Below are 22,889 nucleotides of genomic sequence, written 5' to 3'. Positions count from 1 at the left end.
TACTTTACTTTTTAACATCTTGCTTGTTAATATGCCTACTAGCATCTTAAAGGAGCTGAGTTTAGATGATTTGTGTTAGCAGAAAAATGAGGGCTCGCAGAAGTTTTCCTCTGAAGTGAGTCTGTTGTATAATATCGCAGCTGGCTCAGAATACAGGTGTATGTTCCTGCTCTGCCCTGAGGAGGTAGAAAGGGAAGAGCCCAATCCAGACAGGACATGGGGGAGGAAGGAGCACCCCACAGCACACCCACACAGTGTTGCAATCTTAGTCTGAACCATACCTCTGGGAAAGTCTCTCCTCGCCAGTTTGTGTCCCTGAGTAACCACAGACCCCCGCCCTGCAGAGTGGGATGTGGACCCTGGATATGCACAGAGATTACCTGCAGAGCTGAAGGGCAGTCTCCGAGGAGCTTCGGGTCTACAAGACCTCGGCAGCCTTCTTTGCCTTCCATTGGGCCGATGCTCAGAGTCTGAGGGATCAGAGCTAAGGACCGAAAATTCCTCAAGGTAAGAAGACTCCCCCCCCCCCCCCCCGGAAATGGACTACTCCAGTCTTCTCACATGATTATTCAGGCACTTTCACTTTTCCATATATAGGAGTCACTCAGGAGGGAACTCCGGCCAGCCAGAGGGAGTGACACCTCTGTATTCCGTCCACTCCCTCCCTTTTCATCCTCACCCTCCTCTCACGTGCTCGCAGGCAGTTAGGCAGAAGTGACCCCTGGGACCGTGCTGAAGCCTGTCGGGGTTAAAGGTAGAAACAAATCGGGCAGAGTCGCAGCCCTACAACTGTTCCCTTGCAGAAGCTGAGTACAGAGGTGTGGAAAGATGAACGGACCGGTGGATGGCTTGTGTGACCATTCCCTAAGTGACGAAGGAGCCTTCATGTTCACATCAGAATCTGTAGGAGAGGGACATCCGGGTAAGTAGGTTGTCCTGGACACATTGGCGAGGCCACCATCCCCAGTGTATACCGAGGGAGTCACTTTTGCTACAGGTCTTAAAAAACAACGAGTGTGAGTTACGTGTCAGGGATCTCCGGAGAAACAATCCGGAATAGTTTTGTGACACGTTATGGAGCTGAGGGTCCATGCTGCTCTGCCCACCACCAGCGGTACAGCACCGTGGGGCTGTGACAGCGAGCAAGCAGTTGATTGGCTAAGGGTATGATCATGGGAAATGTGTCATCAGATCTTAACTTTTTATACGTTTATTTATTTATTTATTTTTGGAGTAAGGATCTGAATCTGTTGTCAGTGAGAATTTGAATCAATAGAATGCTGCTCAAACAAGACCATAGGTCGCTCAGTTCTGCAAGCAGAGCGTGCACGGTTTAGAAACCCGCGGCCCTGCATTCTGCTCTGTGCTGAGCCAGATCTCCAGGTGCTGAGAATCTCAGCTGTATCACCGAAGAGGAAGAAAATCCAGGCATTGCTTTGGTCCCTGAAAGGTAGGTGGACCGTGATGTGGGGAAGAGCGACAGGCTTCCCTGGAGATGGCGGGTACCATGCTGAGAAGCCGAGAGCCTCCAGTTGCGGGACAGAGGGTCTCAAGCCTCAGGCTGCATCCGCGTCATGCGCTGGGCTTACAGCAACCCGGAGTGCTGGATGCCTCTCCCAGGGCTTCTGGGTCAGGAGGTCTTGGGGGAATTTGCATTTTTAGTAAATTCCTGTAGGAGATGCTGATACTGCTGATGTGGGAACCACAGTTTGAGAACTGCTGTTCTCAGACAGCTGTGGGGGCTGGAAACCTTGGCTTCTGTGTTGAAGCCCTTCCTCTAAATTCACTTGAGTATTTGAAATGTTTGACAACTTTACCACCAAGTCTACCTTTTTCCGTATTCCTCGTTCTTGTTCTTAAAGGAATTTAACTTTTACACTTTGTAACTCAGCTTCAGACATCTCTACACACTCTCTCTTCAGTATGCTGTAGCCAGTGGTCAGCTGGGGGCAGTTTTACCTCTGCTCCCTCGAGAGCACATTATAATGTCTGGAGACAATTTTGGTTGTCACAGCAAAGCAGGGAATGTTCTACTCCATCTGTTTTCATAGAGGTCAGATGTCCTGCTAAATATCCTGCAATGCTTAGGATAGCTCTGCAGCAAAGACTTATCCAGTACAAAATGTCAGTAGTGGTGCTGTGGGGAAAACCTTGAGCACCTCGTGGATCGTGTATGTGGCTGAGCTTGATTCAGTGGGAAAAATCCCCCTGCCCTAGAGGTGACAGTTTACTGTACCTGTGCTTGGACATATGCTGCTGATGTCCACACACCCATGGCTTTCAAATATCACATGCAGGTTAGGAGAAAGATTAACTCCACTTGGAGGGGGGTTCCTTTAGTATACAGTGACCAGTGGTCCCCAGCATGCCCACTGTACAGGACAGCAATGTGCTCAGGGGACAGAGAATGAAAATCCCAGCCAATCAGGGTTTTGTTTTGTTTTGTTTTGTTTTGTTTTGTTTGGTCTATTTAATGGCCACCCATGAGTATGTCTGATTCCTTTTTCACTTGTCACTATAACTGTCTAAGTAAATCAGCTTCTTCTAAGGCATGGTGACCTCTGGCTTGCCACTCTGTTATTAACACCTTGATTTATGATTCTCCACCAGAAAGGTAAAATTAGTGTTATTTTCTTCAGCTTCCAAGAAAATCACCTATTGGCTAACTTAAGCCTAGCAATGATATCGGCAGAAATTTTAGAAGCCTGGGAGTTCAGAAAGGACCGCCTCAGGCATGATCTCAGCCCGTGCACAGTCTTGACGCCTCGCTCAGCTCCGGCTTTATCCCTAATGACCGTCCCCTTCTCCTGTGCAGGGTGGGGACCTGTGAACTAGGTCCAGAAGTGAGCAGACACTCACGGTCCTCATGGGAATACCCCCTAAGACTCATGATGGGTAGGCGCACAGTGGCCATCACACGTTTGTGCTAGGGCATTTTAGTAACAGGAGACATTCATTGGAAGGGGTGTGGACTCAGACAAACTGATCTACAATCAGGATCTGCCACTGGCAGGAGCATAGATTTAATGAATGAACCAGCAAATGAAACATCATTCTCTCTCTCTGCATTTTTTAAAAAGGAAAATAAATAGAAATTTTAAAATATTACTCTATTAAGAGCAGACTGTGGGGGCCAGTGGTATGGTACAACATGTTAAGCTACAGCTAGCAACACCCACAGCCCATTGTCAGAGTACCAGTTTGAGTCCCAGCTGTTCTACTTCAGATCCTACTCCCTGCTAATGTGCCCGGGAGGACAGCTGATGATAGTCCCAATACTTGTGCCCATGTCACCAATGTGGGAGACCTGGATGGAGTTCCTGGCTACTGTCTTTGGCCTGGCCCAGTCCTGGCTATTACAGCCATTTGGGGGATGAGGTAGCCTGTGGAAGATCTCTTTCTCTCTTGGTGTCTCCCTGTCGCTCTACCTTTAAAATACATGAAACAAGTATTTTCAAAAAGAGAGCAGACTGTGGGTATTTTGAACACTAAATGAGCTGCAGTATGTCTAAATAGAGGTCATTTTTAGTTCTTAATTTGTGAGTATTTTCCCTTTGTATAATCCCAAAGCAAGAGTGGATTTTTCCACAATTCTGTTGAGTGGTCTACTTGGGAGACCAAGTCATGGGTATAAGGCAAATAGAAGTTTATGATCAAATCCCAGCTCATGTTGAACCCTTGTCAATCCCACCTTAACTGCAAGGCTTCATACCCAGTTGTTAGGACCTCTAGCCTTGGGGAGACTGAGTGACAGTGGGGGACCGTCAGAGAGATGTCCATGCAAGGCAGCGTTCATTGTGGAGGTTTTCCTGGGAGAACTATTATGGGTGGAGTCACGCACTTGCTATAGCTGCATTGTATCTTGTGGAATCTGCAGGCCAGTACAGCTGTTTGTCCCATCTGATTTTACGTCCTGGCGCTGAACGTTACTGATATTACTATTGTAACTTTAATTTACAGGACTTTCCTAGTTGGTAGAATTAAAGGGACTATGTTTTGGAAGAAGAGACTTCTTAGGTTGAAGAATACGTCCATGAGTTGTTTTAGACTCTGAGCTAATTTAAAGGTACCCGGGAGTACTTTCAAAGGTTCACAGAAGGTGGGATTAAAAAACTAGCTTGTTTCAGTACAAACATTTTTGAAATTCATGCATGAGTTTTTTCTCAAAATACTCAAATTCTATAAACTTTTTGAAGACTCCTTTGCATTTCTTCTTCTTTTTTTTTTTTTTTGTCAGGGGGAGGGAATGCTGTGACTTTGTATTATATATGCCATCCAAAATTAGACAGTTATGGGAAGAAATGGAAATTCCAAAATATTTCTGGTTTCTCACATTTTTAAAAAAAAATACCCTCTTAGGTATGCATATTCGATACATAAGCTGACAGGAATGTCTATTGCACCATCTCAGTTTTGTTGCCCCTCGTATTTATGTGGTTCCAATCCATGTTTGCAGATAAGATCTGTGACCAGATCAGCGATGCCGTGCTCGATGCTCACCTCAAGCAAGACCCCAATGCCAAAGTGGCCTGCGGTAAGGGCAGTCCCTTCCTGCTGGGCTGAGACGCCCAGTGCAGCCTTGGTCCTCCGTTTCAGAGTCGTTGTCCTCCGGCCTGCAGTGTTTCCTCACTATGTGACCTTCCCTGTGTAGGAAGCAGGGAGGAAAGCGTTTCTACCACTAGACAACTTGGTAATTCATTCCAGCAAGACGTTGTCCTGAGGTCTCTTGGCCACTGTAAGTGTCAGGGCATTGGCTGGGAACAGGGCCGCCCTGATGCCTTCAACAGGGAGACCTGTCACAGCTCTGAGATGCATCTTGAAGATGAGATGAAAGAGCTGGAAGCAGGCAGCTGCCTGGGTGGTCCCGGACTACAGCCTCTCCACAGGGGCTTGTGATGGCCCCTTAGATGTCTGGATTTCCCCTCATTTTCCTCCCTCTTTATGGTGTTATTCAGATCTTAAAAAACTTCATGCCTTCCCTCTGACAGCAAACAGGAGGGTAGCATCTTTATTGATTATTCTCAATCAAACCATCAGCTTTCCTAAGAGACATTAATGTTGAACTCCAGCACTGAAGCCCTCCTTTATATTTGCATCATTCATTGTTTCCTGGAGACTCATGTAGGCAGAAGGTCTTGCAGGACAAAAACCTTTGGCACAGCAGCAGAGCCTGGAGGGCCCCAGATGTAGCCTGCTCACTTTACTTATGGCATTGCAACGCCAGCTGCAACAGGTCTTTGCCAAAGCCCGGGAGTAAGGGTGGCCCAGCATGGAGACCAGAGCCCCACACTCCTCACTGTCAGCACCATATCCTGTCCACTGCACAGACCTGCCCCTCCCTCTCTGATGGCATCTTAGGGGAGACTTCAGATGACCTTGTAAATAGCTGGAGAGAAGGTTGGTCTGCCTCGACCCTTTGATTGGGATCCCCCTTCCCACAGCTTGCAGTAGTGACTTGGCAGCGGATGGGTGTGTGTGTGTGTGTGTGTGTGTGTGTGTGTGTGAGAGAGAGAGAGAGAGAGATAGATAGATAGATAGATAGAGAGAGAGACACCGTTATACAGCCATTGTCTCATCTGAGCCCATGTAGCAGTCGTGTTATTAAATCCACTGAATGGTTGAGGAAACTGAAATGTAGGTGAAGCAAATTTTCCAAGATCACACAAGCAGTGAGTAGCTGGTGTCAAACTCCAGTGTGACTGATTCTTGCCAAGAGCGCCATTCTCCCGGTAGCACGCGACAGCAGGTCTTCCAGCGCTTGGTGCCGGCATTGCCCCTGAGGTTGGCATTAGTACCCTCCTGGAGTCCGTTCCTCATCAGGCCCCCGAGAGTCCTTCTGTCTGCAGCAGGAGAGGCCTAAGCGTTTGCGTTTCCCTCGACTGGGGCTGCTACCTCTTCCTTCTTCCCTTGCAGAGACCGTGTGCAAGACGGGCATGGTGCTGCTGTGTGGGGAGATCACCTCCGTGGCCATGGTGGACTACCAGCGAGTAGTGAGAGACACCATCAAGCACATTGGCTACGATGACTCTGCCAAGGGTGAGGGGGATGGTCTGGGCCTGGGGTACACGGGGGCCTTTGCTGGGAGTGCCTTCCCTGCTGTGCTGGGCCGGCCCTGAGCCTTCAGTCTTCTGGAAGTACAAACCCTGCAGGGAGAAAAAACACAATCCTAGACCTGTCTGTCGGGTCGCCAGGTTGAAGGCACGGGGAGGAGTAAGGCAGTTGGGTGGCTGGGCACAGGTGAACCAGCCTGCGTCCTTCTGTTGTCGGCTGGTTTTGGTTAAGGCCCTGCCTTCTTGGTGCTGGCAAAGGTTCTGGAAAAGAAAGAGGCACCTGATTAAGGGAGTTTGCCCTCTCTTGGGGACACACCAGGCATGGTGCTGCTGCCTTTGTGCTGGTCTTGGTCCTTTCGGAAACTGACATGGTTCTTAGGCAGATGAGGAGGTGGGGTGGAGGCTTGGCAGGGGACACGTACATAGACGCCCACTCAGGCAGTGAGTGGCTTCCAGGGTTGGGACCCCTGCGCCTTACACCAAACTGTGCTGCTTCCCATTACAGACATGGGAAAAAGTGACTCACTGCAAAGCTGGCGCCCACAGCCGGTGAAGGAGCGAGGCTGGCCCAGGCTAGTTTTGGTGCCAGGTGGCATGGGGGCTAAAACCCCGGGAAGAGGTGAGGCACAGGCCTTGCAGGGAATGAAGGAGAAGCGCCAGCATAACCAGGCGACTGTGAGAGCTGGAAGGACTGCGGGACTGAAGCAGATTGAAGCTTCCAACCCTGGGCAGGCCAGGAAGCAGCACAGCCTGGAGAGGCAGTCAAAGGCCAGGGCTTTCAGAGCCAGGCGCTGAGGGCCTGGGTATAGTGACATTCCGTGGGAGGCTCTGGGCCCTTTATCCACACTGTCTTCCATGGGAAGGCTCTGGCCCCGAAAGGTTCTGTGATGCTATCTGGCAGTATTCAAACAACTCCAGTTATCTGTATCTCTATCTATCTAAATATCTATCTATCCAATTTGGAAGGGAGAGATATAGAGATATATAGACAGACAGGTGGATAGATACAGAGAAGTAGAATGAGAATATTGTTATCTGCTAGTTCACTCCCTAAGTGCCTGAAACATCTGGGGCCAGGCCTGGCTGAAGCTGGGAGCTCAGAACTTCATCTTGATCTCAATTGCCCGATCCATCACCTGCTGCCTCTCACGATCTGCATTAGTGAGAAGACGGAGTCAGGAGCCAGAGCTGGGTATCGAACCCAGGCTGATGTGGGTCGTGGGGCATTTTAACCCCCAGGCTAAACGCCTGCCCTGCAGTTCCAATTGTTAATGAAAACTGCCTTTAGGTTCTCTGCTGGCTCTCTCCTAATCCCTTGAGATGTCTGAGAGATGAAGTAACCTTACACAACTGCAAGGTCTACTTCTACACCTGCCTTGTAAGCAAGACTCAAAAGTAGGACCGTGACTATTAGAAGGTGCCATTTCTTCCTGGGGCACATATCAGTAGTTTGGAGGTGATATGTGACATCTCTGTGGTTCATGGTAGGCAGAGATGTCTGTGCTCCACCTTTTTTATTTTAATTTTTCTTGAAGATTTATTTTATTTATTTGAAAGTCAGAGTTACACAGAGAGAGAAGGAGAAGCAGAGAGACAGAGAGGTCTTCCATCTGCTGGTTCACTCCCCAGATGGCCTCAACAGTCGGAGCTCCGCCTATCCGAAGCCAGGAGCTTCCTCTGGGTCTCCCACGCAGGTGCAGGGACCCAAGGACTTGGGCCATCTTCTACTGCTTTCCCAGGCCACAGCAGAGAGCTGGATTGGAAGTAGAGCAGCTGGGATTCAAACCGGCGCCCATATGGGATGCCGGCACTGCAAGCGGTGGCTTTACCTGCTACGCCACAGCACCGACCCTGCGTCTCACCTTTGTAAGTGAGAGAGCCCAGGTGTCTCACTTGAGAGACATGAAGCACAATGTGATGGCACAGACATGCAAAAGTACAGTCGGCCATGATCTGACTCGGCCCGGAGCATTCACGGGGAGTTAGTCACTTCAGCACACGAGAGGTGTTTTGGGGTGGTGCCAAGAATCGCTGGGAGGAAGAGCAGTGAGTGCAAGTTAATCCTCCCAGTCAGGACATGGGGGTGTGTGCGGGCCACAAGCAGCAGCTTCCTTCCACACAGAGCCTCTCCCCTACCCCCACCTGGCCCTGTTCTTCCAGGAAAAGCTAATTTGTTTATGTACATTCAGACCTTGTTCTGCAGAGACATTTTCCAGGAGATAATATCCCCTAGAAGTAGAATTGAGAGAGAGCTCAGCTCTGGTTGGATTGGGCTCAGTTGGCAGAGTTTCCCTGTGCCCATGCTTGTCAATGGACCTGCACCACACGGACTGCCATGGGCAGTGATGGCTGCCCAGGCAAGGCCTGGGCCCAGGGACACTTCTTTCTCTTTGCTGTGGAGTCGTTGGGATCTCTGTGCTTTCTAAGCCCTGCACCTCTTGACTTGGTCCCAGCTCATTGATTTGCACATTCCAGAACATTCCCTGGGACTCAGCGGGCATGGGTGTGTGTGTGTGTGTGTGTGTGTGTGTGCAAAAGTGACCTGATGCTCCTGGTGTGGAGGGACTGGCTGTGGATGGCACAATGAGAGGTGTCCAGTGCTGAAGGAGCCAAAATTAACGTCCAGGGGCCCTTACAACAAGCAAGTCGGGTGTGGGCGTACAAGGTGGGGAGCCGGAGGAGGAATGTCCTAGGCAGAGAGACCTAGTAGAGATAGAATGCGCTTAAGGCCAATCCTGAGTTCACATTGGCTAAAGAAGTTCACATAGCAAGGGCTGCGTCAAACTGAGAGTGGCTGACTTTGGCAAGAGATCCCCACCTGGAGCTCATTCCTGAACAACAGTTGTGCCTGTGTGCGTTTGTCCACAAGCCCATCCTGGGCGTGCTGGGTGGAGCCTAGGCCAAAGGAGGGAGGCTGTTGGGATTCAGGAGGAAGGTTGGTGAGTTTGTCACTACACTGTCCCTGGGGTGGAGACATCGATTGATTGATTGAGAGACAGACAGATCTATCTTCATTCTCTGGTTCTTTCCCCAAATGGCTACAACAGCTGGGACTGGGCCAGGCCAAAGCCAGAAGCCGTGAACTCCATCCAGGTCTATCGTGTAGCTGGTACGGGCCCAAGTATTAAGTCATTTTCCTCTGCTTCCCCAGCCCCATTGGCAGGGAGCTGGTTTGGAAGTGGAGCAGCAGGGATTTGAACTGGCACTTCCATACGGGATGTCAGCATCTCAAGGGGTAGCTTGACCTGCTCTGCCACAACACTGGCCCCTGTTTGTAAAATGATCTGTGTGATTTATATGAGAGACAAGGAGAGGGGAGGTGGGGAAGGGAGGGAGAGAGGAAGTTCCCATTTGCTAGAACACTCCTCAAATGGCCCACAGTGGCTGGGACTGGGCTGGGGCCAGGAGCCAGGAAAACAGGTCTTCCATGTGGGTGGCAGGGGCCCAGATCCTTGAGCCGTCACCACTACCTCTCACGGTGTCTGTGAGCAAGAAGCTGGAACTGAGAGCAGAGCTGAGACTCAAATCCAGGCACTGGACATGGTACGTGGGATGCAGGCATCCCCAGCAAGGTCTTAACTGCTGCACCGAATGCCAGCTCCTGGTTCTCACAGGCCGTGTAACTGGTCCCAGCGCAGCTGCTGAGGGCTGGCAGGGAGAAGGTCCCGCTCTCTGCGCACACCCTCCTCACGGGGCTGCCGTCAGCCGAGACATCCCTGGAACCAGCGGCCAGCACACTGAGGAGCAGTGGCTCTCCACCTCTGTGCCCCCGCTTTGCTGATGGAGGCCTTGACCCCTTGCCTCGGGCCAGTGCATATCGCAGGATGAGGGGTCTCTGGTCCCGGGAGTCTCTCCAGAGAGTTCATGTGTGCTGTGCGTGTTCGGTATATTTGGTACTTAGGCGGGTGTGCTGCTGGGCTTCTGATTGACAGCGTTGGCAGGGCCCTTGATTGGCCCTCAGTGCAGTGATCCTCACTCGGGGTTCTGGGAGGTGCCTCGGGGAGAGTCGAAAGAGCCAGGACCACGAGTCGGCCACCTGCTCGTCAGCCAGAGCAGGGTAGTCTTCCTGGGCTTTACCCTGCAATTCTGTATAAGATGGATGCTTTTTCCTAACCAAGACACACTTGAGTCCAGTGAAATACACCATGGAGGTTTTTCTTTGACCAAAGAGTTCCATGTGATAGAGACACTCAGCTGGGGAAACTGGGCCTCAGTGGGGGGCCTAAAGAGGCCCCCCCCCAGCTGGTTAGAGGTCACCCAGCCCCACACACCCCTGTGTGATGGGCAGCCCCGCTTAGCTCAGACTTGCTTTCCCTTCGGCCTAGGCTTTGACTTCAAGACCTGCAACGTGCTGGTGGCTTTGGAACAGCAGTCCCCAGACATCGCCCAGTGCGTCCACCTGGACAGAAACGAAGAGGACGTTGGTGCAGGAGACCAGGTATCTCGGCACTGCGGGCAGGACTGCATGGGCCCCACTGCGGGGCAGCCTGTCTCCCCCAGGGCCCCGACCCAGGCTGGAGCGTGAGTGAGGCGCACTGGTGTGTCACAGCCAGCTCGCCCTGTGGGGCAGTCCCGTCACCCTAGCATGGCGGGTGGGGTGGGGGACGTGCCTGGAGTGAGCTGGCAGTGACTTCAGGGCACGGCTGTGTGGTGGACCGCCGTGGTTGCTTGTCCCCCACTCCTGCAGTGCTGGGGGCCAGGGACAAGTGTCCAGTGCAAAGCGTTCAGCCGAGAGGCACCAAGGCAGCAGTGGGCAGTGATTCGGTGCTGGACCGCACCGCTGTGCGGCTGGGTGTTGCTCAGGGTGCTGTCTCCCGGCCCCAGGGTCTGATGTTCGGCTATGCCACTGACGAGACGGAGGAGTGCATGCCCCTTACCATCATCCTGGCGCACAGACTCAACGCCCGGATGGCGGATCTGCGGCGCACCGGCGTCCTGCCCTGGCTCAGGCCTGACTCTAAGACCCAGGTGAGCCGCCTCCGCAGCCCCTGCCCAGCTTGCGCCACAGCCCTCCTGACTCTTGTTTCTCTTTTTGTTTTTTCCACCTGGAAAATGTTCTGCCCAGGCACTCACAGAATCATCTTTTTTTTTTTTTTTTCAAGATTAATTAATTTATTTGAAAGGCAGAGTTACAGAGAGGCAGAGGCAGAGGGAGAGGTCTTCTATCCACTGGTTCACTCCCTAAATGGCCACAATGGCTGGAGCTGGGCTGATCCGAAGCCAGGAGCCAGGAGCTTCTTCCAGGTCTCCCATGTGGGTGCAGGGACCCAAGGACCTGGGCCATCCTCCACTGTCTTCCCGGGCCATCGCAGAGAGCTGGACTAGAAGAGGAGCAGCCAGGCTTTACCTGCTGTGCCACCGTGCCGGCCCCCAGAATCGTCCGTTCTGAAAGGAGCTGTTTATTTGAGAAATCCTCAGCTCTAGGGCTCCCCCCCCATGTACCCCCCATATTATATCATAAAAAATTTACAGCAGACAAACAAGCAGAAAAGTTGAAAGAGCGGTTCTCTCTTCTTGTCGCGTTACCATTCCTCAACTCTGCTGCTTTTCCAGGTCCTGCCAAACACTTCTGAGCCGGTTTGAGACGGCCCGCTCCATGCCCGTCCTCACACACAGGCTGCGTGTGCTGTGTGTGTCCTCCCGTGGCCCTTTCTCTTACTTTTGTTTCTCATAGAAAGGCCTTAAGGTTGTCGTGTCCAGCTCCATCCCCACGGGCCCTGACCTCTCGGCTCCCCGCAGTGTTGAAATCTGTCTTGGAGCCTGTATCCGAGAGCCAGCGCTGATGCAAGCATTCACATACATGGAGGCCTCCTGTGGCCTTCACTCCCCAAACGTCCTCTCCCTGGCTAACCCCAATGACCCTGATGGCTCTTCTCCTCGTGGCCTCCTGCCTCGCAACCCCCCCCCCCCTCCCCACAGCACTCCAGTTCTTGGTCCTTGGTCCTGCACACAACCCCTCCTTCTGTCCACGCTCGTGGATCCCATGTCCACGGTCACACACCCAGCTCCCCAGTCTCCCATCTGTAGGGCTCTAAGTGATGAGCCCCATTGCTCCCTCCCTTCTGCGCTGGGCTGAGGGAATGGGCAGAGTGCCAGCCCTCCCCAGTCCCACCCTGCGCCGTCTCTGTCCCCAACCTGCCTGTGCCCCACATCTTCCCCATCAGATGTCTTTCTTATTCCAACCCAGTGCTGCTGTCCTGCCACCCTGCCGGGCAGGCTCACCCCCCTCTCCCGAGCACCCCAGTTCATTTCCTTCAGGCTGACTTCATACTTGCTTCCAGGGCTGGGGGGCGGGGGGAGACATGCGTCTGCCTGGTCCTCTGGCATTCAAAGCCTTTTGTGGCCTTCCAGCTGCACCTTCCTCTGCCCGCACCCCTGCCCCTGAGCTCTGCCGGACCCACACCGTCCCACTGTCAGTGCTGCAGGTTTGTGCTCCTGTGCTTCGTCAGGCGAAGGGTCCTTCCCTGGTCCTCGCCTCTCCGTGAGTGCTCGGCAGAGCTCCCACCTCCTCCCGGGTGCCTTCCTTGGCCACCACCCGCGGCCCCTCCTCTGGCTCCCGCACTCAGAATTTGGCATCTTTTTTTTTTTTTTTTTTTTTTTTTTTTAAGATCTCAGCGTGGTGCGTGGGACTCTGAGACTCCTCACGCCAAGTGCACAGAGCCCAGCTTGTGTGCTGGCTGTGCGTGGAGCGAGGGGAGTGTGCTCGTGGCCTAACAGGAGCTGCCCTTGAGGCTTTCTGCCATTGTCCATGTGACCCGCAGGATGGGCAGTGGAGTCATCAGTGTTCCGTGCGTGTCCGTGGAGGCTGTGGGGCAGGGGAGCTAAGTACAGAGACTGTGGTGGCGCCAAAAGAAGGGGCACACACGAGTCGGCCTGCCCTGCCCTACCGTGTCCTGGGGCAGTGTGGAGATGTAGAGACAGGGTGGAGATTCCCAGAAGAGGGGCTCCTGGAACAGGGCAGCTGTCGGAGCTCTGCTTTTCCTTGTGTGGCAGTGGGAGTGGAGGATCCCCTGTGGCCTAAGCTGCATTTTGCTTAGATGGGGAATGGGAGGTTTCCAAGTCTAGGAGGCAGTAAAGGCAGGAGGCAAGGTGGGCTCCCTTGAGGCTTCCCTTCCCGCGGAATTCTCTGAGAAGTGCTAAGGCAGCTGCCATGCCGTGCCCTGCCTCCCGGCCACAGGCTGTGGGGCAGCCTGGCTCACTCCCCGCGGCGTTCCAGGAATGACCGCTAGGGCCTTCTCGTCCAGCCCTGTTTGTGAAGGATTCTCGTCCTCTCGCCAGGGTGCGGACTGTGAACAGGATGGGTCTTTCCACCTGAACAAATTCTCGCTGCTGATACCGAGAACCGGGTGGCGGCACGATGGCTATTTTTGTACCTGGTCGAAGCCGTGTTTTCCATGGTGTGTTTTTCCCCACATCTTGCTGACGTGACGAGATAAGAGCCCTTTGCTCTGCCGTCCACTTCCATAGCCCCACAAGGACGCTGCATGGGACTGGCTGCCGTGGAGGGGGGAGTCTCCAGGGGAGCCCTCTGAGCCCCCACGTGGCACGACCGGTCCCAGGGCCTGCCACAGGGCGTCCCCTTCTGGGAACTCCCCTCTCGGCCCACCACTCCCACCCTGCCCCCATTCCCACAGCCTCTCATGGGGTCCCATGGGTACAGTGCCCAGCATTTGAGGATAGCTCCTAACAGCAATGTCAGTGTTCCTCTGCCCATCTTGCCAGGGTGAGGCATCTCCTGGCTGGGGCTCGCTCTCTCCCTGCTTCTGAACCATACCTCGTTGCTCTTTGAACCAAGAAAGACAGAGAAGAGCCCTGATACAGACCCAGTGCCTGTCGGCTCTCTGAGGGTTCTGGCGGGCCGAGACTTTGCTGCAGGCACAGCCCCAGGGAAGCCTTGCTTGCTGTCCCCTGGTCCTGTCCAGGCCCTGGGTAGGGACCAGTCCTGAGCCTGCTGGCCAGCGTGCCTCTTGGACCACCTGGTATCGCTGTACCCTTGCATGCCCCTAAGACCCTCTGGGCACTCCCATGGTGGATCCGCACTGCATTTGGCAGCACCAGGCCTGTGGCCCAGCACAGCCCTCTGGCTCTTGTAGGGCAGGGTCCCCAGCCATCAGGCCATACAGCTCCCAGTCAGATCCAGCTCTTCCGGCTGTGTGATCTCCACCAAGCCATTTACTTCCTGGAACTTCTACTTCCTTGTCTGCGACATGGGGGTGGTAACAGCTTCTCTTCTCTGGCATGCTCAACCAGCGCACTCTTCCCAGCCTTATCTGCCATCCTCACCGGCTCTTGGCTCTTTCCTGTTTGTTCCACAGACACAAAGTGCCTGGGCTGCTTCCCTTGGTTACCAAAGCAGATCAGTCCGTGCGTCGGACTCCTGCACTGGCTGGTGTGTCAGTAACAGACAACGTCTTGTTTGCGCTGCAGTGGGAGTGGCAGCTCTTGGGTCAGGCCAAGCAGGGATTGGTTCTCTGTGCTGTGTGACTTTGCTTCCCAGCACTTTGGTTTTCGCATTTGTAAAGTGGTCTCTTATATACTAATATATATATAATATATATATACTAATGTATATAATGTACTAATATATAATACATATATACTAATGGCTGCATCCCTCGCACTCTGTCCATGGTCCCATGTACCATGGGGTGCTCCACTGAGGGTGCTGAGACCACCTCCTGGGCTCCTCCCCTTCTCTCTCAGAAGATTTTGGTGCCAACAGATACCCGTTAGGCTAAAGCCTTCTGTTTGGCAAGATATCCTTGCTTTTGTCAATTGCATGAGGCTCGTGGATTCCTGTGGTCATTGGCAAGAGCACGGGTACCTTGGGGCGAGGAGGGATAGGAGAGGGCTTTGTCCAGGGGCACATCGGTCTGCACCCAGATACCTCTGAGGAAGAAGGGATAAGCCTCGTGGGTTCCCAATCAAGAAGAAACCCAAGTTTCCAAGCAATGCAAGTTGTGGCCACACATGTGAATAGTTATGCCTAATGCCTAAGTCATCCCACAACATGGAGAAGTTTTCCAAGTCTAACAATGTGTGAGCTTAATTTTCTGAAGATCCCTTGATGAGTGAGGTCCCACTTGGCTCCTGGGAGCCCTGTCTCTCTGCTGGGGATCTGTGCCTAGCAGGGAAGTGCCTTCAGCTCGAGCCTCAGCATCACCGTGTCTCCTTGCCCTTCTGACGGACAGGTGACAGTTCAGTACGTGCAGGACAATGGTGCAGTCATCCCTGTGCGCATCCACACCATCGTCATCTCCGTGCAGCACGATGAAGATGTAACCCTGGAGGACATGCGTACGGCCCTGAAGGAGCAGGTGATCAAGGCCGTGGTGCCCGCCAAGTACCTGGATGAAGACACCATTTACCACCTGCAGCCCAGCGGGCGGTTCGTCATTGGAGGTCCCCAGGTGCGCCCTGGTCTCTGAGTAAGACCCCAGTTTGTCTTGGTGGCTGGGCTTGCTTGTGTCTCAAAGCACACAGACCACAAGAGGGAGCTTTGGGTGGCTCAGGTGGAACTGGCCAGTGACCAGATGTGAAGTTGGTACATTTTGGATCCCATCCCTGTAGTGCACTCTCCGGGAGGCTTGCTCGGTGTTTGTCAGTACTCGAGGAATTGGGGACGTACTCCCACGATTCCCCCACCTAGCTTTGCCTGGCCTTCCACTCTGGCCGTCTCCCATGGCCATGTTGCCGTGCCCTACTCAGATGCTCACTCCCACTACGGCGTTTGCTCATGGCTGACTGTTCCAAGTCTTGCTTGCCAGGTCTTTGCCACAGGCTGCTTTGGGCTCCTGTGAGCACCGAGGTTGGGGGGGGGGTAGATTTTTAATATGGAGACACCTGCTGCCTACTTTGCCCTGTCCGGCAGGAGCGGGGAGGTAGAGATTGGCAGAGCTGCCAGGGGACCTCAGCCGTGGAAGCCTTGGCACAGGTTAAGCCTCATAATGGGCGCTGTGAGCAGGTGTTATGTAGAAACACGGGGTGAACAAAAGGCAAAGTCCATTGTTGGCTCTCGCAGAGCTTCTCAAAGCCTAGCCCTACCAGTGTGAACCGTGCATCTCTAGAAGCGGGGACCACCGGGTAAGCAGACTTCCCCCAAATCCTCCACCCTTTTGAGATGTCTCTTATAGCTTGATGTCGCCCAGAGCACACTTGGAGAGGGAGCAGCATGGTGTTTCCTGGGCGGGACTAGCCAGAGCCACAGCCCAAAATTGTAATTATTCACTAGAATTCCCATCTGCAGTTGGGTTTCTCCATTATTGCAGACTCGAAACCAGATATTAGAAGATGATTGGCTGCCCAGAGAGCTTCTGGCCCATCTTCTGCATTTCCCAGTGAGGCTGCCTGCTTCCTGCAGCTGGCTAGGGGCGGAGCAGGGATCAGAACCAGGGCTTCTGGCTGACTCCCAGCAGAGGGCGCTCTGTGAAATGCCTGCAGGCAGCCTGGGGCAGCCTTTCTTAGTTGTAGTCCAGCAGCCCTCATGGTACGTCCCCAGCGATTTAGGGTCTCTGTGTCTCATCTCTCGTTTCTTCCCCTCTGCAGGGGGATGCAGGCGTCACCGGCCGTAAGATCATTGTGGACACCTATGGCGGCTGGGGGGCTCACGGTGGAGGGGCCTTCTCGGGGAAGGACTACACCAAGGTGGACCGCTCGGCGGCTTACGCTGCCCGCTGGGTAGCCAAGTCCTTGGTGAAAGCAGGGCTCTGCCGCAGAGTTCTCGTCCAGGTAGGTGACCCCCTCCCCATCCCCCTGCCCTCCTGGCTAGCCGAGGGCCTCGACCCAGCACTGCTGCGAGTTAAGGAGAAACTAGCATGATGGGGAAGCCACCCAAACATGGCTTTGCCAACGTGATTCCCTGTGTGTGTGTGTGTGTGTGTGTGTTTTAACAGGCAGAGTGGACAGTGAGAGAGAGAGACAGAGAGAAAGGTCTTCCTTTTGCCGTTGGTTCACCCTCCAATGGCCGCTGCGGCTGGCGCGCTGCGGCAGGCGCACAGCGCCAATCCGAAGGCAGGAGCCAGGTGCTTCTCCTGGTCTCCCATGGGGTGCAGGGCCCAAGCACTTGGGCCATCTTCCACTGCACTCCCTGGCCACAGCAGAGAGCCGGCCTGGAAGAGGGGCAGCCGGGACAGAATCCGGCGCCCCGACCGGGACTAGAACCTGGTGTGCCGGCGCCGCTAGGCGGAGGATTAGCCTAGTGAACCGCGGCACCGGCCTCCTTGTGTTGTGTTGGACACTGTGACCAGGGAGAGAGGTGCATACTAAAAAAACCCAAAAAGCTGCCCTGGGAAGACAATAGGGCTCCCTAGGCAGACCAGGTGCAGAGAGGATGTTGGCAAGACGTGCATGGTCCCTGCTGCCCCTTCCTGGGGACACCAAGGTCTCTGAGGGCGGACCCCGCACGGCCCCTGACTCTGGTGCTCTCTGGAAGGTTTCCTACGCCATCGGTGTGGCCGAGCCACTGTCCATTTCCCTCTTCACCTACGGGACCTCTCAGAAGACAGAGCAAGAGCTGCTGGATGTGGTGAACAAGAACTTCGACCTCCGGCCGGGTGTGATCGTCAGGTGAGTGTCTCCATCCTGCCCTTTCCCTGCCAGCTCCCCGCCGCTCAGCTCAACTGAGAAGCCACAGACAGGACCCGCCAGCCTCTCAGAGTGGGGGGCTGGGGGTAGGGAGCGCCCGTGGCTGTGCGCAGTGCCAGTCACAACAGAAGGGTCTCGTTTCCTGGCCCAGCAGACCCCAGCTCCAGCGGGGCTGTCAGGGTGGCAGGGGGATCTGAGATCAGTAATTACAAGGCCAGGTGGCTGGGAGCTGTCCCTTCCCATGGCCCTGTTCTCTGGAACTCAGTGGCCAGGCCAGAGGAGTGGGGAGGAGGGAGCCCCTGTGAGAGCGGGGTTCACCCTGCTTCCGGCGTGTCTATGAGCCTCAGCTTCCTGAACTATAAGCCTGGACGGTGGTGTGGCCCAGGCAACCCCGCTCCGTTTCCATTCTAAAGTGAGCTTGTCTTCTGCCGAACGCACAGGGATCTGGATTTGAAGAAGCCCATCTACCAGAAGACGGCATGCTACGGCCACTTTGGGAGAAACGAGTTCCCCTGGGAAGTCCCCAAGAAGCTTGTGTTCTAGAGCTGGGGGCGGCCAGGCCTGGTCTCGGCCCAGACACATCCAGGGCGCCGTGCTCCCCTCTCCAGGATCCTCCTCCCAGGATGTGCCTTGTTCACCCACCTTCACCTTCCCTGGGGCAGAGTCATGGCTCTGAGGGACAGGAGGCAGGTGACTTCCTGGTGTCGGCCACAGTCGCCCCGTTCCCCACCTCTCCCTCAGGCCAGGCCACGGTTCATTCAGCAGTCAAACCAGCCCTCTCAGGAGCAGATTCCCCCTCTCACCTCCTGCTCATGCCAGGACACCGACCAGGTCCTCCTCCCTCCCCTGGCGTGTGCCCAGGTCGGTGTGTGTCTCAGGCCTCAGGGACCCTGAGGGCCCCGGGGAGCCAGGTATCCCCTTCACCTCTGTGGCTGGCGCCTCTGAGCCAAAGTTACGTGCACAGCCCCTCCCAGGCCAGGCGTCTGGCAGAGAGAGGACAGGGCCGATGTCTGCTAAGCATTCACAGCATGCAGGACCCCCGACACGTTACTGATCTCATTTCTTCATAGCAACAGGCTGAGGCAGCACCTTTCGCTGTCCCTGTTTGTAAATGAGGGAAACTGAGGCACAGAGCAATTGGGTAACTCTCACAAGGTCCCACAGTCACAGGTAACAGAGGCCAGATATGAACCAGGTCAGGAGCCCGTGTGCCCCCTCTTCTGCCAGAAACAGGCTTGAGCTGTAACACACACAGTGAGATGAGGCTGTGGACTCTGTCCTGAGGGCCCGGGGTTGCTGGGAGTCATGGGATTAACCTGTCGGCTCTCAGCGACCCTGGGCCATGGTCATGGTCTCCGGCTGTGAGCCGGAGGACCTTTCTGGGGGCCACATTTGTCCTGCAAGGTGGTTCGGGGCAAGCTGGGCATCCTGGCCCGGGAGGCTGGGCTAGGGCTGGGGATGAGCTCCAGTGGCCTTACAGTCCCAGCCCTGTGGCCCCCCAGAGACATGCAGGGCTGGGGTTTTGGAACCTTGGTGGAAGTGCTCCAAGTCAAGTTCAGTCACACCTGGGCCTCCTGGAGCAGGGACAGTAACTCTTCATAGCACAGGCGGCCGGCACTTTAGACAGGGGATTGAATCCTGGGTCCCTCGTCCTTTCTCTTTCTTTGGCTCCTTGTACCACATGGAGGGTGAATCTCTTGGGATAAGTGGGCGGGTCCCTTGGATGCCCCTTCCAGGGTCCTCCGGCCCAGATCCATGGTGTTAAATAGTACCCAGGTGCTGGGCTCGCCTCCTGGTGGCAGACACACTGACAGAGATGGCCTGAGGACACTCTGCCCCTCCAGCTGGCCTTCGAGGGGCACATCTGCTCCCGGGTCCTGAGTGGTCCTTGGCATTTGAGGCTCTTGGAAGCTGCATGCACCCCTGCCTTCCGATCCCTGGCCACTGCCACCCACGGCTCCTGTGCCCCAGCCCGGGCCCCTCACGACAGCATCTCTACCTTGTCCCCAGCTCCCAGGACCAGAGGCTCAGACTGGGAGCACCAGGGCCTCCAGGAGAACACTGGGGATGGAGCTGCTTTCCATGGCTCACAGGGCTGGTTCTGGCTGGGAGAGGCAGCCCGGAAAGCCGGATTTTGGGAGCAGGCAGCGTCCCTCTGTGCCTTGGACTTTATGACAACTGCCCTAGGCTTTCTCTGTCCATCAGAGAAAGAACACTCTTCACGGTAGCAAAGCAAGCCCAAGTTGCCATGACACCCCAGAGCTTGTTCGTGACACAAGTGCTTGGATCCGTCCATGGGGCTCTGGGCTGCTAGGAGACTTCAAACTCCTTCCAGCAGAGGGAGTGATGGGTTTGCAGGTGGCCGAGTTCCTGTAACTTGGGCCATATTTGAAGTGAAAATTTGGAATTTTATACTTTCCCTACCCGCTAGAGAGAAACAAGGTCTTTTTTTGGTCACCACCATTTATATGAAACTCAAGCCTTTTTGTTGTTAATTCCTGCTGGGATAGTGAATAAAAACTCAAGGAGCCACTTTGTTTCTTTTGTCTGTCAAACCCCGAAATGCCCCCTCTGCATGAACAGTACCTGGCTTCCCCCGCCCCCAGGATTATGAGGTGCCCGGGGAAGTGCCCCTCCATTCCTGTCCTCGTGGCATGCTCCGGTGTGGCACCGAGGCTCCCCCCACCCGCCGCTCCTGCGCTGAGCCACTGCACTGCTGTACTTGGGCTTCACCACATCCCACTGAGCTAGGGATTCTTAGGAAACCCGTTTCACACGGGCCCTTGGGACCACAGAGGGTCAGAAATGAGCCGCGGGCCAGTGGTGTGTTCGGGCCGCGTGCCCTGCTGGTCTGTTCCTTGTCTCTTACTCACTAGTCCCTCTCCGCACCTCGTCCGCGGCGAAGTTGTGTGAGGTGAGCACTCGCGCCGTGTTTGTCAAATGGCTCAATACGTGATCGAGGCTGAGTGGAGGGACAGGGAGGGAGTCTGGTCTGGAGAGAGCGGAGCCAAACCTGTAAGTAGATGTACATTTCTCTCTCACACGGTTCCGAGTGTGAGACTTTATTAGAAGGCTCTCCCTGCAGTGGTCCTTAGTGTTACAGTCCCGGAGCGCTTGGTTGAAGCTGGTGAGGAGGTGGGACCTGCACAGTCCGCTCCCTGGGGGCAGTGTGGGCAGCAGTCAGCTGTAGGGCTTTTGCGGTGCAGGCTGGGCGGCTCCTCCCTCTCGCTGGCTGAGCAGGCTGCTCTGGGCGCCTGGAAGGCCAGAGATGGAGAGGAGATGTAAGGGCGTGGCAGAGAGGAGGGAAGAGGAACTGGTCAAGGCAGAATTGTCCCACAGTCTTGTCTGAGACAGGTGTTATGCCCAGAGGAGCCGCTTGATGGGGTAGGCGATGAAATAGTATGCATTACAGAAAACACATATTGTGAGAACCTGTCTGAACAAAAAGACATGGAAATGCGTTGGAGCACTTGCCTGTGGATTAAGGGCTCTTTGGGTATAAAATACAAAATGGAGAAAGCAAGAAGGAGAACCAACTTCCAAGGCAATTGTCCAAAACTAAGGGACATGTGGAAGTAGCAAAGGAGTGGCCAGCAGAGTAGGAGCAAACCTGGGAGGCTGGGGTGCCCCGGGAAGCCGAGTGAAGACAGTGCTTCCAAGACAAAGGGGGCATCGACTGTGAAATCAGAAATCAGACTGGTGAGAGAGGTGAGGGGAGGCTTACGAGCGTCCAGGAAATTCAGCCACGTGGACGTTGCTGTTGATGTGGGAACAGGCAGGGTTATCAGAGGTAAACATGGCCAGATTGCCTCCCCACGCGTCATCCTTTAGTACATCAGTGCCCTTGGAACACAGTTCACAGGGGCTGACTAGACTACCACCGCCCTGCACCCCTGCCTGTCTGCCCTCCCTCCTCCTGGGCTCTGGCTCCCCACCCCCACCGTCTACCACACTCTAGACCCCCAGGCTGCTTTGGCTTCCCCCGACAGGCCTACCTGATTCTTGCCCCAAGACTTCGGCACCTGTCCCTCCTGTCATGGATGCCCCAGCTCATCCTGTAGATTACAGACGAAATTTCTGTTTCTCAAAAGTCCCTCTCTTTTCTACTCCATTCCATGTTTAGCTTCTTGCTCAGTGTTTAATACAGGGTGCCAGCGTGTGTGTCCGAGTGCAGCCCCACTCCGAAGCCAGGAGTCAGGAGCTTCCTCCGGTTCTCCCCCGCGGGTGCTGGGGCTCCTCCGGCACCTGTCTGCCCCCTTTCTCCACACGATGGTGGTTCCCCTGGGTCCTTCCAGGCTCAGCTTACAAACCACCTCTGGGAAGGTGCCCCTAAACATCTTCTAAATCACACCCCAAAACTGCTGTTGTTGGGTTCTGGATAATCAAAGATTGTATTTTTATTAAATCTTTTTATGATTGTTAGTTATTTTAAGGCAACAATAATTCTACAGCTCTTACCGTAAATCAATCCAAATCACAGAGCTTTGCTTTCTCTGAGGTATCATTGACCAATGAAAGCCGTACCTACTCAAGGTGTGTAGTGTGATGAGTTGACCCGTGCACAGCTGTGTGGTCATCGCCTCAGGGAAGTTTATGAATGCATCTGTCATCGCATAGAGTGATACTCAAAGCTGCTTTTTTATTTATTCATTTATAAGAATGATCATATGGTGAGCCAGGAAAATGGTTGTGCCTGACTCAGGATCTTTTTTTTTTTTTTTAATTTATTTATTTGAAAGAGTTACACAGAGAGAGAAGAGGCAGAGAGAGAGAGAGGTCTTCCTTCTGCTGGTTCACTCCTCAGTTGGCCACAACGACCGGAGCTGCACAGATCCGAAGCCAGGAGCCAGGAGCTTCCTCCAGGTCTCCCACATGGGTGCAGGGGCCCAAGGACTTGGGCCATCTTCTACTGATTTCCCAGGCCATAGCAGAGAGCTGGATCGGAAGTGGAGCAGCCAGGACTTGAACCTGCACCCATATGGGATGCCGGCACTGCAGGCAGTGGCTTTACCTGATACGCCACAGCGCCGGCCCCTCAAAGCTTCTAATTCTTCACAGATGCCCACACTTGCATGTTAATGCCTGTCGCCTCCCTGGGACTGGGCACTCCTGGGGTCTGGCCTTGTCTGCTTTGTTTGCCATTTCATGCCTGGCTCCAGTGCAGGCTGCAGCACTGGTTGCATCAGAGAATGAATCCAAGATGTGTCCATCTCTCCTGCCTTGTCCGAAGCCAGGAGCCAGGAGTTTCACCCAGGT

The 22,889-nt window shown here is 54.4% G+C and overlaps 1 protein-coding gene across 2 annotated transcripts; it reads left to right on the top strand.

Annotated features, from left to right (window-relative positions):
• Nucleotides 1-294: 294 nt before the first annotated feature.
• MAT1A (methionine adenosyltransferase 1A) lies at nt 295-20,165 on the top strand. 2 transcript variants are annotated; one of them, XM_051833046.2, is made up of 10 exons: nt 295-507; nt 804-922; nt 4,457-4,534; nt 5,914-6,036; nt 10,376-10,488; nt 10,875-11,018; nt 15,242-15,460; nt 16,596-16,778; nt 17,482-17,615; nt 18,074-20,165. In XM_051833046.2, the coding sequence occupies exons 2-10, from the start codon at nt 829-831 to the stop codon at nt 18,174-18,176; spliced, it is 1,191 nt and encodes a 396-aa protein (XP_051689006.1). In that variant the 5' UTR covers nt 295-507; nt 804-828; the 3' UTR covers nt 18,177-20,165. The 2 variants fall into 2 exon arrangements, with proteins under 2 accessions (XP_051689006.1, XP_002721017.1); XM_002720971.5 differs by lacking the exon at nt 295-507 and having other exon boundaries at nt 614-922.
• The last annotated feature ends 2,724 nt before the right edge of the window (nt 20,166-22,889 follow it).

Source organism: Oryctolagus cuniculus, chromosome 15, assembly GCF_964237555.1.
Source record: "Oryctolagus cuniculus chromosome 15, mOryCun1.1, whole genome shotgun sequence".
In the NCBI taxonomy this organism is placed as follows: Eukaryota; Metazoa; Chordata; class Mammalia; order Lagomorpha; family Leporidae; genus Oryctolagus; species Oryctolagus cuniculus.
This window is presented reverse-complemented; position numbering and strand designations above follow the sequence as displayed.